This window comes from Dunckerocampus dactyliophorus, chromosome 12 (assembly GCF_027744805.1).
Source record: "Dunckerocampus dactyliophorus isolate RoL2022-P2 chromosome 12, RoL_Ddac_1.1, whole genome shotgun sequence".
Lineage (NCBI taxonomy): Eukaryota > Metazoa > Chordata > Actinopteri > Syngnathiformes > Syngnathidae > Dunckerocampus > Dunckerocampus dactyliophorus.
This window is the reverse complement of record NC_072830.1, coordinates 28130835-28143100: the sequence shown is the minus strand read 5'-3', so window position 1 is coordinate 28143100 and position 12266 is coordinate 28130835. Positions and strand designations below refer to the sequence as shown.

At 43.5% G+C, this 12266-nt stretch overlaps 3 protein-coding genes across 3 annotated transcripts in view; 1 reads left to right on the top strand and 2 right to left on the bottom strand.

Moving 5' to 3' along the window:
- Positions 1 to 8896, bottom strand: part of zgc:162193 (TRPM8 channel-associated factor homolog) — a 30099-nt gene extending 21203 nt beyond the window's left edge. Inside the window, exons 1-4 of the mRNA XM_054794223.1 lie at positions 7428 to 8896; positions 3815 to 3937; positions 3571 to 3717; positions 2278 to 2495 (exon numbers count right to left, since the gene is read on the bottom strand). Of these exons, the coding sequence (XP_054650198.1) occupies positions 2278 to 2404 (127 nt within the window). The 5' untranslated portion in view covers positions 2405 to 2495; positions 3571 to 3717; positions 3815 to 3937; positions 7428 to 8896. The remainder of the gene's footprint in view (positions 1 to 2277; positions 2496 to 3570; positions 3718 to 3814; positions 3938 to 7427) is intronic.
- On the top strand, positions 3288 to 11450 carry mfrp (membrane frizzled-related protein; the record flags this gene model as incomplete). The annotated part of the gene is made up of 10 exons (XM_054794914.1): positions 3288 to 3520; positions 3596 to 3726; positions 3832 to 3957; positions 5014 to 5090; positions 5480 to 5628; positions 7006 to 7136; positions 7472 to 7606; positions 7719 to 7846; positions 7933 to 9970; positions 10060 to 11450. Coding segments are annotated over 9 exons (1335 nt in total), but the record flags the coding sequence as incomplete, so codon positions are not given.
- nudt8 (nudix (nucleoside diphosphate linked moiety X)-type motif 8) lies at positions 8953 to 12161 on the bottom strand. Its single transcript, XM_054794228.1, has 4 exons — positions 12018 to 12161; positions 10279 to 11061; positions 10078 to 10210; positions 8953 to 9960 (listed from the first exon to the last, which is right to left on the bottom strand). Exons 1-4 carry the CDS (start codon positions 12038 to 12040, stop codon positions 9868 to 9870), a joined length of 1032 nt encoding a protein of 343 aa, XP_054650203.1. The 5' UTR covers positions 12041 to 12161; the 3' UTR covers positions 8953 to 9867.
- Positions 12162 to 12266: the final 105 nt, after the last annotated feature.

Genomic DNA, 12266 nt, shown 5'->3' with positions numbered 1-12266 from the left:
TATAAATAACACGTTTTAGAAGCTAAGGAGATCATTAATAGGGATTACAGGGCTTTAACAGGGACCCCCACCCCTGTGTGGCCCCCCTCCTTCAGGGCTCAGTCCTCTCAGCTGACTCGGCTTTGCTCAAAACTGGCAAGGAGTTTCTAGAAGTCTTTTGTCGGCACTCCAACATCTCAAACCATGAGAAGTGCAGACGTGTGTATTTTTGGAAGTGGAATGAATACGGCCTCTTTGACATCTCTGTGTGGATCGTATCGATGGATGTCCGTCATAAGGCTGCTCTGATGCAACGCAGGAGTCCTGTACCTCGCTGGAGCTTCACACTTGCACTCGTTCTTTAATGTCTCCCGGTGGACACATGGAGTGTCTTTGGGTTCCCTGACAGAGGAGCAGCGCAGCAAAGATGTCTGATCTCAGCCAAGTAGTCATCAACTCGAACGCCTCAGACATTTACAAGGTGAAAATCGATGGAGATAGCGGGGGGGCCATGGTGAAGTACCTGCCGGTCGACTTCTAAGTTAAAACAATTTTCCCGTGCGGGAAATGATGTCAATTTGTTAATCGTAAAACCTGCATTAACTGTAACAATTTAACGTTCTTAAGGATAAATGGTATTGCTGGAAATTAATAAATTATTGTAAGTAGTAAGTATATTTACACTACTGGTCAAAAGTTTTAGAACACTCAAATTTCTCTACATTTTGAAGTGTTTAGATGGTCTGTGTCTCTTCCGTTGTTCATTCCCTTTTTTCTTGCCACTTTTGTCGCAACAAATGACGTTCTCGAGTTCAGTACAGTTCAACTGATGCTCACGAGGGCATAGTACCATAGTGTGTTCCAAACACTGCTTTTATGCAGACAGAGGGGGTACTAAGTACTCCAGAACTTGCAACATCTGCAGGAATGAGTTGCACCAACTGCCAAGGCTTGATCAACCTCCATTTCTGCAGAGCAGCTTTAAATTGTTGACGCATTTTGTGGTCCCTGAAACGGGCATTTTTGTATAATTCTGAAATATACATTAGTTTTCAGTTTTGGGGAACCCTGACCTACTTTTTAACCGCTGGCACTTCACCACTTTTGTACAATTTCAAGTCAGAAACATTTGAAACACGATGGTGAGAGGACGTAATATAACGAGAGAATGAGAGGATGATATCGCACTCAGCGGAGCTGTTCATTGGACTTCAACGACTTGAATTCCAATAAATGACTGGAAAAACTGGGGTGTTCCAAAACTTTTGACCGGTAGTGTATGTTGTAAAGTGAATTGCAAATTGTGTACGTAATCATTATTCATTGTTTCATTGTTATTCATTGGGTGGCTAGAGGCTGAAGTTCCACTGCTGTCTTTTTTGGTTATCGTCACCCTTTTCCTTTTTAGCCATCACCGGTACGCTTCACAAAATGCTCAACACTTTTAACCCACCTATACCAGTTAGTGTTCTCCTTCAAGTTTCCAAAATGCAAAGTTGAGGCATGACAGCCAATTATTATGCTCTCCGCTAGCTTCTAATCACACTCTATTGCAGGGGTGTCCAAGCCATGGAGGGCCGAGACATTGCAGGTTTTCTATCCAGCTGGTCACTAAAGTGGGTGATTTTAATGATCAACATCTCCTTCAATTTGAGAGAAGCAGCTCATCAACTAAATCACCTGCTGAAGAAACTGGTTGGAGAGAAAACATGCAGTGTCTCGGCCCTCTGTGCCACGACTTTGACACATAAAAATGCAGCATGCTGAAATGTTTATTACACTTTAATAGCAATGTCAAATCAGCCACAACTCCATCCATCCATCCATCTTCTATGCCGCTTATCCTCACTAGGGTATGCTGGAGCCTATCCCAGCTGACTTCGGGCGAGAGAGGGGGTACACCCTGGACTGGTCGCCAGGGCACACACAGACAAATGAATTAAAGACAACATAGCGTTGTTTATTCTGGATTTGGATGCAGGTTTTGCATTGGATGCTAGTAGGTGCGTATACCTAATGTACTGTCCAGTGAATGTATATCATCTGCTGCAATCAGAATGTGTTCTGCAACCCTGCCTTTGAGCTGGAGGGGGAGTGTGAAGAACGTGCGGAGGGATTTCGAGTGACCTCGTCCACCCCTGAGCCAATTAAACCACAAACTGGTAAGCGTGCATGGAAAAGTAGGCCTTAAGCAGCCTGGGAGTATTTTGGCCATGCAAACAATGATGAAAAACAACATGACAGTTTGTGTATCGAATGATAGCATGTCTTCTATAAACGTGTGTGTTTGTGTGTTACCATTCAGGCCGAGGTTGGGGTCTCTTTGTGGTGTGTGTTCTGCCACTGCGGCATCAACGCTGTGGTCGGGGTAGAGTGGTGGTCTCTGCTGCCGCGCTGCTCCTGGTAGCAGCAATTGGCCTGACATTGGCCCTCATCCTCACGCGTACGTCTCTGCTTCTTCTAAGTTTAGAGGTCTTTACCATTCATACAGTGGTGCCGGTTGACGTCCACATTTCCTGTGTATACACCCAACACATCACAAAGGACAACAGTAAAAAAAAAAAGGAAAAAGAGGCAGGCTTCGCTACACATCTTAAAAGAGAGCCTGCAGCTGTGCCAAACAGAGGTGTGGAATCACAATTTTGATGACTTTGGACTCAACTTGACAGTAACATCAAAGACTTGGACTTTGACATCAGTGACTTGGGACTTGACTCGGACTTTCCCCTGATTACTTGACTTACGACTTGACTCAACCTATCTTGTCGTGACTTGAAACTTGACTTGGACTTGCACATCTTTACTTGAAACTTGCCTTGAGACTTGGCATTAAAGACTTGAGACGTGCAAAACACTGACTTTCTCCCCCCTCTGGTGCCAACGTACAATTGTCACGGCAACTGGCTGGTATGATATCTGCCCATTGGTGGGCATATGGCAGCTAATCGTGCCCAAAAACAAAGTTGGGAGGATTTCTTTCTAAAGTATCTAAAAGAGGAGAGCCAGCACCACCAGAGTTGCCTTTCAAGTGTGTTTCATCAAAACGGGAACTGATTGGTGACAATTACTACATTCTACTGTGTCCTTAATGAAGAGACTAAAGGTGAAGAGGTTGAAGATCAGCTGTTGCCCACCAGCCCGTCAAACACGCTGAACGCAGGAGGTGGAGAGACGCCCACAAGTCCTGCAATCACAAACCAGCAGGACAGTACGGCAGCCACGCCCACGACTGAAACACGTAGGACGTGCAAACAAAGGACCTCGCTCCTCTCACTGAACGCGTTTCAACACATTTATCCAAGTAATAATGTTCCTCCTCAGGTTGTGGTGGATTTTTAACAGAATCAGAAGGCTTTTTCAGCTCGCCAAACCATCCTGGCTCCTATCCGCCTAACACATTGTGCGTGTGGGTGATCCAAGCCACGCCCCCTCACTTGATCCAGATCCACGTGTCCTCGCTGAACGTGGAGGGTCCATCTCCGTGCCTGTTTGACTGGCTGGAGGTGCAGGAGCACGTGCAGCACAGCTCTTTGGCCACCAGGTGCGTGGTATGACGTTCCTTTCATGAACTGGAACAAACGTTCCACTTACAAGGTTCTGTGTGTCTCTGCCGTAGGTTCTGCGGTGTGGTCGCTCCACCAACAGTCAACACAAACAGCAGCACGGTGTGGGTGACCTTCCGCTCCGATGGCAGCATCGCAGGCAGCGGCTTCACAGCACAGTACAGGACTTTACTGCCTGGACACAGTCAGTGGTTTGTGTGCGTGGATGGGGAATGAAAGCGAAGTACCTGCTTCACCACGCAGCTCATTTTAATGTACACCCGTGCACGTACCTTTCTGTGTTTCTCAGAAAGCTGCTCCAGAGACGAGTTCATGTGTGACAGTGGTCGCTGTCTGCTGCCTGTGTCTGTGTGTGACGGCCATCCACACTGTCAGGACCAACAAGATGAGGCCAACTGCAGCCAGAAACACAATGGTGAGAGGACGCAAAATAACACGCTGGGGAATGAGAAGATGACCTCCATCAAAGATGGACCTGGATTTATCTATAGATGAACTTTCTTGCTTCACCTGTTGTTCCAAAATGAGGTTAGAAGAATAGCACGATAAGATGAGCCCACCCTGTGTGTATGCACCCACTATTTCACAGAGGACGGCTTTTTGGGGGGAAAAAAAGGCAGGCTTCGCTACAAATTTTAAAATAAAGTCTGGAGCTCTGCCAACTATCAGTCAGCTACAGACACAGGAAGTTTTAGTATTTTGTTTTTCATCTCTTATCTTCCGGTGCGCCACTATTCATTTTACTGTTACGTGTTATCATTTCATTCCTCTCAACATGTCAGTTTCACAACTTTACCCAGACTCATTACCTCAAATGGGAAACGGGCCGTAACGCGTTCTACTTCGGAGCAGCAGACATACTGCACTGGACTTCTAACAACTTTTTGAGGACCCTACTTTTGTGCAAATGTTTTTTAAAATCGTACGAAAATCCTGGAAGACCAGGCTTAATGTCCCATGAGCAAGTCCTTACACACAATTTTATACAAATTGGGTACGTCGTTTTTGCTTTTCCCCATCAGCGAGTCAATCACATAAATGCTCTTGGCTTAGTTTTTACGCCAAAGCTGACTGGGAATCAATCCATGCTCTCAGCCATGAAAGGCAGACGCTTGCACCGTTACTCCACCAAGGATATGTCGTCTTTAGGTCATCTTGCAAATAAACAAACACAATGTTGTTGATCACCTTAAAAGATTAATGAGACCCTTTAAGGATACATTATATATTTGTTTAATTGATAATGACTACATATAATTATTTTGTTAGTCTATTTTACCACACGGCAGGTTTATTTTCTTCCAGTTCCTTTCATTTCACTTTTCAACCTCGAGTAAATAAAACTGCGGTGACATATGTCCTTAAATGGAGGTGCTTTGACTTTTGTACCGTACTTAAGACTTTTACTAACCCAACCGTAAACATGACCTCCTCGCCGGAAGTCATCATAACCATTGCTGTTCATGTACAGAATGCGGTGGGCAGAAGACGAGGCCGTATGGCTTCCTGGCAAGTCCAAATCACCCCGGGCCTTATCCTCACCAGCAGGTACATTCTCACCTATTCTGGGATGGGCTATCACACTTTTATTAACCAGGGGTGGGCAAGCTACATCCTGTGGGCCATACACGGCTCGTTAATCTTATTAATCTGGTGCACCAGACTTTTCCAATATATACTTTTTAGACCTTTATCATCAAAGCTGTAGAGGCAGCAGTGCTATTTTTAAAATAGTTAGTCTCAAACTATCATCCAATGGTTTCTGAAGCAAGAGAATGTGTGCTTTATAGTGATGTGCTGCTCATTACGGTATGTAAATCCCACATCCATTATTACATTTTTTAAACCAATGTGGCCCGCGAGTGAAAAGGTTTGCCCACCTTTGCTATAAACCCACTAGAACAGGAATATTCCCATCTTCCTTTGTGTGCCATTAGTTTTGTGTATGGCACATATCTGTCGAGGAGGGTCACGTCATCACACTGAGCTTCAAAAACTTCAGCCTGGAGATTCAGGATGTGTGCGAGTTTGATTATGTGGAGGTTCATGACAGCAGCGACACGGGAGCTGGAAGAGTTCTGGGAAGGTGAGCGATACTGTTCTTATTGTGGAATACTCCATGTGGACAAGAACATTGGGACCCCGGTAAACTTTGCAGCGTTCGCATTTCTGGGAAGCTTTTCTACAAAATTGTCCCTTAATCCAGAATTCAGCATCTGACAGGATGACGTTCTTCGAACCAAACTCACCCAGTTGTTATGGTCAGTTTTGTACCTACAAAGTTGAGAGCATGTACAGTAGCTCGAAGGCGATGGAGTCCGAAGGGCAGCTCGGATGCCATTTGCGGCTCGTTCTAAAAATACAATTAAAGGCTTTAAAACTCACATCAGATCATTACAAAAGATCATTCTTTTAGCGCCACGCTAAAAGAAAAAAAAAAAGTCATGAGAAACAGTTATCACGCACAAATTGACCTACGGTGCTTAACAAATGTATTAGAGCGATTCCCAACCATAGCGCCGTGAGAGAGCAACAGATGTGCCGCGGGAAATGATCAAATCACTTAATTCAGGACCACATCCAGGAACACCTAAGGATGCAGGGGGCCATTTTGATATTTTTATATGTTTTACAAAAAACGTATAATTTAAGAAAAACATATTTTCATATATTTAAAGCCAAAGCGTTGTGTTATTAGTATCAACATTTCAGCGTTTTCTTTACACTGACTTTTTGCTGAATTCTTCCCAATTTTGCTCTTTTTTTAGTGTTTAATTTCATTTCTACAACGTGCCGCGGGTCAATAATAAGGTCATGGTCCGCAAATGGCATGCAGGTTAATTCGTCTGTAAATTATTTATTTACTGCAAATGGCCGGCAGAGCGATTAAATGTCTTCCACTAGAAGGCAGAAGATACATAATTCACGTGTGTACCGTTCATAGACCAGTACAGTAAGTCATGGTACCGTTGGTGGTGTGCCGTGACGTTTTCTAAGGCTCAGTAAAGGCTGGGGAATACTGCATTCGACGACCACCTTTCCATTCATTTTCAAAGTTACTGTCTTATCGGGGGGAAATAAAGTAGTAAAGCGCATTATTTCTTTATTAAATGTCACATTATAATAAATCACTTTAATTCCTGAACAGAAAAAGTATCGCAAGCTGTGGTTATTTGTGAAAAATGACTGTTATTTCCGTTCATTTGCCAAATACATACTGTGGATTTTTTTAAAGTTTTAAACATACTTTTGACATATACGTATATATTTTTATGACAATTTGTTAAGCACTGTACATTGCACTGGTTTGAGTGCCCCCCCCTCGCTCTAAGTCTATAGTCCATCCAATGTGTCCCGATACTTTTGTTCACATCATATACTTCACGATGACCTGGCAACTTTGTGTCTATCACATAAATTAGAGGTCGACAGGCTGTTCCGGTGTTTTCTACCCTTGTCCTAGGTTTTGTGGCACCACCCTCCCCCCAGACCTGATCTCATCCAGCCACCACATGACTGTGTTGTTTGTGGCTGACGAGGGAGTGGCTGACAGCGGCTTCAACGCAACATATCAGTCCGTCTCCCTGCTGGATAGTGAGTTCTTTCTCCTGGATGCTGTATTTTGATTTTGTTTGTAATATGCCATGGTCCAGTAAAAAAATAAAAATACAATAAATCTCGCAGCTGGCCGCAAATTGTCACTGGGCTGAGCAATGGACCAAAACTTCCCCTAAACACGCTGCAAAACCTTGTAGTATGTTCTGTACTACAAGTAAATAAGTATTTTCTTTAATGACCAGGCGATATAAAGTTTTTTTCCATAGATATACAGTATATGTATAAAAACAGCATTACAAGGCTTACATTATTACTGTGTCTTTTTACCTCCAGTGAACTCCTCCTGTGCTTTTTGTGTTGTTTCTAAAAAGGGACATGTGGTCCGAGCCAGTTTGCATGCAGTACCGGTGAGTGTCTTCAGCCACAGTGGTTGTGCGACGGCTGGAACGACTGTTCAGACGGAGCAGATGAACAAGATTGTGGCAACTCCACCTACCCTCCCTTCAGTGAGTCAATGCAATTGCTGACCTTGATCAGAGGGTGTGACTGACACGCCTAACAAACAATACAGGGACTTGGTGTAGTCGATATCTTGACTTATTTGCTTCATGCCACCAGCTTCAGCATGTGAATCCATAGAGGTGGAGATGTGTCTGGGTCTCAGCTACAACCTCACCTCATTCCCCAACATCTGGCTCTCCATCGCCGATCAGAGAGAAGCTGCCACAGTTCTGCGACAGTACAGGGTACAATAGCTTCTCAGTAAAACTGCTTTTTGGAAAAAAACGACCCTACTGAATAGCACCCAAAACTCCCTCCTCTGTGACCAAAGGTTCTGATGGAGCTGGCCTGCTTTGAGCCCTTGCGGAGACTGGTTTGTGGGATGTTCCTGCCACAGTGCAGCCCCCAAGGAGGCGTTCTCCAGCCCTGCCGCTCAGTCTGTTCCTCGGCCGAGCAACAGTGCAGCCAAGCCCTGGACCTCTTCTCCTTCAGCTGGCCCTTTAACTGCCACCTCCTGCCAGACTCACACGACCCTGTGGAATGCTCACTGCCTTGACTGACACTTTCAAAAATGATCAGTGCTGACAAAAAAGAAAAGTGAGCTTGTTGAGGACTGAGAGACCCTGCACAACAGCAGCAATAATGTAGCTGCTGGTTGACTAATTGGTTTAACTTTCCAGAAAAGCTAACAAAAAAAAAGGTTTCCTCGCTCATGTCTAAAACGATACTAGTCACAAGTAACAACCTTCTTGGCAAGGGCTCACGGTCCATCACAATGACACTACGTACGTTGGCGATGACGTCGAGCATATCAGCCGGGCACTTGCTGCAATAAACTCCCACAAATGTGCACTGTTCATTGCATTGTTAGAAACATGTGATGAATGAAAACTTCTTTGACTTTGAACAAACTTTTTCATATCTTTAATGCATTTGTCCTACAACACACCACATTGTGATGTGATAATGTACTTACAGTGTAAAGGAGTTCACACATGATTGAGATAAAACGTGATGCGGGTAGTGAAAAATAGCTTTGCATCACTCAGCAACCAACACAGTATCTCAAATAACCCATCTCCTTAACCAGTGGGTGTTCAAGCAACAATTTGTAACAGCTCTACTAAATTAAAAGTAGTTTGATTGAAATGAAAGTTGCTCACATTAAACCACAGGATTTCACGCCAAGTTTTTAGAATACTTAAAATGCCCAAGAGTCTGGTACTCACATGATTCTGTCCGTAACTGCATGAAGTTTGAGTGCACATTTTCAAATATGAGAATCTTCAGTCACATGAGAAGCAACCTTCACTGCAGATGTGACGGGACAAGAAGCTGCAGCGTCTGCTCTAAGGCTACGGCAGTCAGTCCCCACACTCGATGCTTCCCATTACGAAACACCGGCAACGTGTAGCCGTACTTGTCCCCTGTGCGAAAGTGTGTGTAGCCACGGTTTTGAGGGTCGCACAAATGGGACAAGGACAAAGTGAAAATCTCTTCCACCTGAGATGGGGGGGGGGTGTAAAAAAAAAAGAACATCTGAATTTGGATGCACATGAATTGATGTGTGTTCATGTGACTACACAGACTCGATAGAGATGGGAAGCTATGATACAGATTAAATTTAAATACATTCAGTCACTAGTAAAAACGAACACTATTTTATCCAGCTAAGCTAGATAGGACTCCTCACATTACACACCCAAAGTCAATAGTAAACCATTTAAGGGTCAGTCTTCTGAAAGGCGTACCAAAGAGGGTGCCGTCAGGTGAAACTGCGTTGAATATTTTCTTTGGGTCTGTTCGGGTCTACACTAACAAAACTGACACCTGATCCGAAATCAGAAATATGGCATAATGTCCAGGATACGTGTTACTCTCAGGATTTCTACTGATTTATTTTTTTCTAATCAGTTCACTTTGGGGAACTGCTTCTTTTTTTTTTTTTTTTTTTAAACATCATGCTTCCGTGGAAAGTGAAGTATGTTACTTCAGTGTTAACTAATAATGTTTTAAAGAACAGTGTTGAGTCTCGCATGGAGTTTAAAGCGGTGCTCCGTGTTACGTGCAAGATACGTCACCATTGTGGAGCATGTTTGGAAAATTTAAAAGGAAAGTTCAAAGCATTTGTAGTCATAGATTGACTTGATATAGCGATATATATTAAAATAATACTTCATTTTAATATGCAAATTGGTGAAAGTGACTTTCAATTTTGCTTCCCATGTCACGCTTTTGGTACCCTTTTCAGGAGACTGACCCTTAACTAAAATGACTGTACCTCTCCAGGGTTTGGTTTGAAGGACAATTCCTCAAGAGGACCTATGTTAGCCAGCACAGGAGCAACCATCATCCCAGACTATACAAAGGTGAGACAAACAGTATAAATATGACCTTTGTTATTTGTTGTTATTATGTTCTCCAACTTCATGATTTGCTCACGTTGGTCCAAATGCAGTTCATCTAATCCACTCACCATGTCCCGAAGGGGCTTGAGAACGCCCCACACCCTTTCTGGAGAGACATTAACACCAAGCTCCTCCCGTGCCTCCCTCAGTGCAGTGGCCACCACATCACTGTCTGACGGATCGCTCTTGCCCCCCGCAAAGCTACACAGAAGAAGAAATGAGGACACAGACAGAAGTGCGTTGGGTTTGTTTTTATGGCTGCAACTAACCTGACGTCTCCCTTGTGCCTGCCCGTGAGCGTTCTGGAGCGTAGGGTGAAGATAAACGCTGGTTCACCTCCGACACTGCAGAGTGACACCAGAATGGACGCCCATCTTCCCTGATTTTTTCCTTTGTTCTGACTGAGACATTTTCTTCCTTTGTCCACTTCATAAATTGTCAAATTGGGCCCCAGGAGTTGTCGACACCTGTTTTCATTGTCCAGTGTTAGACAATCACTCCAGGCTGCATGAACTGCTCTGGTTTGGTGAAAAGAGAGGCTATAGGCGTGTGCTCTGTTGTGGATGTTTTTTAACCATTGTAAAGATCTTTCAAAGTTTTGCCTGTAGCTGAAATTACTACAGTAACTTTGACTGGTAAAATGTGAGTGTGAAGGCTCCCCATGTCTTTTCCGGGGTGGAAGGCAAGCTGTGGTGGCTAAACAGTCCTGATGTGCGTTCAGAGTTTCGGGGTTCTGTACAAAATCTCCCACTTTAGTGTGCTTCCAACGAGAATACAATAGTTTGGACTTTGTAGGAGCCTTAAATTTGAGGTTATGAAATGAGGTCTGTTGTGTTAGTTGAGTTTCACAGTGAGAGCTAAATAAAGAATGCTTGGTTGGGCAGGATACAGTCTCTGTGGACACGAAGGAACATCCCCTCCTTCCATGAAGGCCTTCACATGTTGGTTCGTTGACATGCCATCTAGCACACGTAGGATTGGAAAGAACACTTGTGTGGGCTTCATTCAGTCGCAGACTTGACCCAATCACCATTTGTGGGCCCCGAAACATTCTATTAAAAAAAAAAAAAAAGAGTTTTGTAAAACAAGTAATTTCCATATTACGTTCACTCAATGTACTGATCATAGATACACTTATTAAAATAAGGGGGACCAGATGTCCTCCTTTCACCAAAAATTGCACTTTTTGGGACCTACTAATCCTACAATCCTCATCTGGGAATTAATTACCTCCATTGACGTGTTTTCTTCCAGTGATGGATACATACGTATGTGCTAAATTCCAAGCATATTTCATCATTCATTTGTAAAGGGGGAAAACACTTGACTTGAAATAATTAACATTCCAGTGTTTGGCATAAAACGCATCTTTTGGAAGTCTCTACATACAGTATGCATTCAATGTAATATAATTAAATCATTATTGCTTGGTTTAGTGAAGAAGTACAAAATATCACTTGAAAGTAAACTATACTACTATAACATTTGTGATGCATTTCTTCAGCACTCTTGTCTTGTTTCAATGACTATTAGTTAGAATACTAACAAGTTAAACGACAATGATACAGAGGTCAAGTTCAAGTCGTCCAACACTTAAAAGATGAACGCCTTCACCTGCCAAGAAAGAGGAGGATTGATTGCAAGTCCAGGTGAGTTTCACTCTTACAGTCGGCTAGTAGGAGTTGTGCGCTTTAAAAGTCAACGACACGTCGTCGAATTACTGTATTTAATGTGGGAATTTAAATTGAACGAACTGTGGAGGTTCTCTGCCAATGCCACTGTTACGTTTAGATACTTTAATAAACCTAATCAACTTTAGGCGTCCATGGCTACGCCGGACTGCTACCATGCTACGTGTTAGCAAAAGGTACAACAGAAAGTCCTTCGAAGTCCCAAAACGTAACGTTACATTCAGTTACATACACGATTCCAATCCGCTCCGTTTTAAGCCTGACCATACAATTATCCCTCGGTTACCAGGAAAGCGTACATTTTGAAAGCGGCTTACCTCGAAAGTTGACTACACAGCATTTTAGCCTACCGCCTAACTAGCCGGCTGCCCTTAGTCGATATGGCACCAGGTCCTTTCATGTGCGTCACTGTTGCCCTCACTGCGCAGCCACGACGAAAAGCCTGTTTCACAACATTTTTGTCCAAGCGGTGTCAACTAAAGGACGGGTAAGGCTAAATAGCAGTTTTGTTAGTTTTTTTTTTTTTTTTTTTTTTTTTTTTTACAGCCGACATGTTGAGCAAAGCC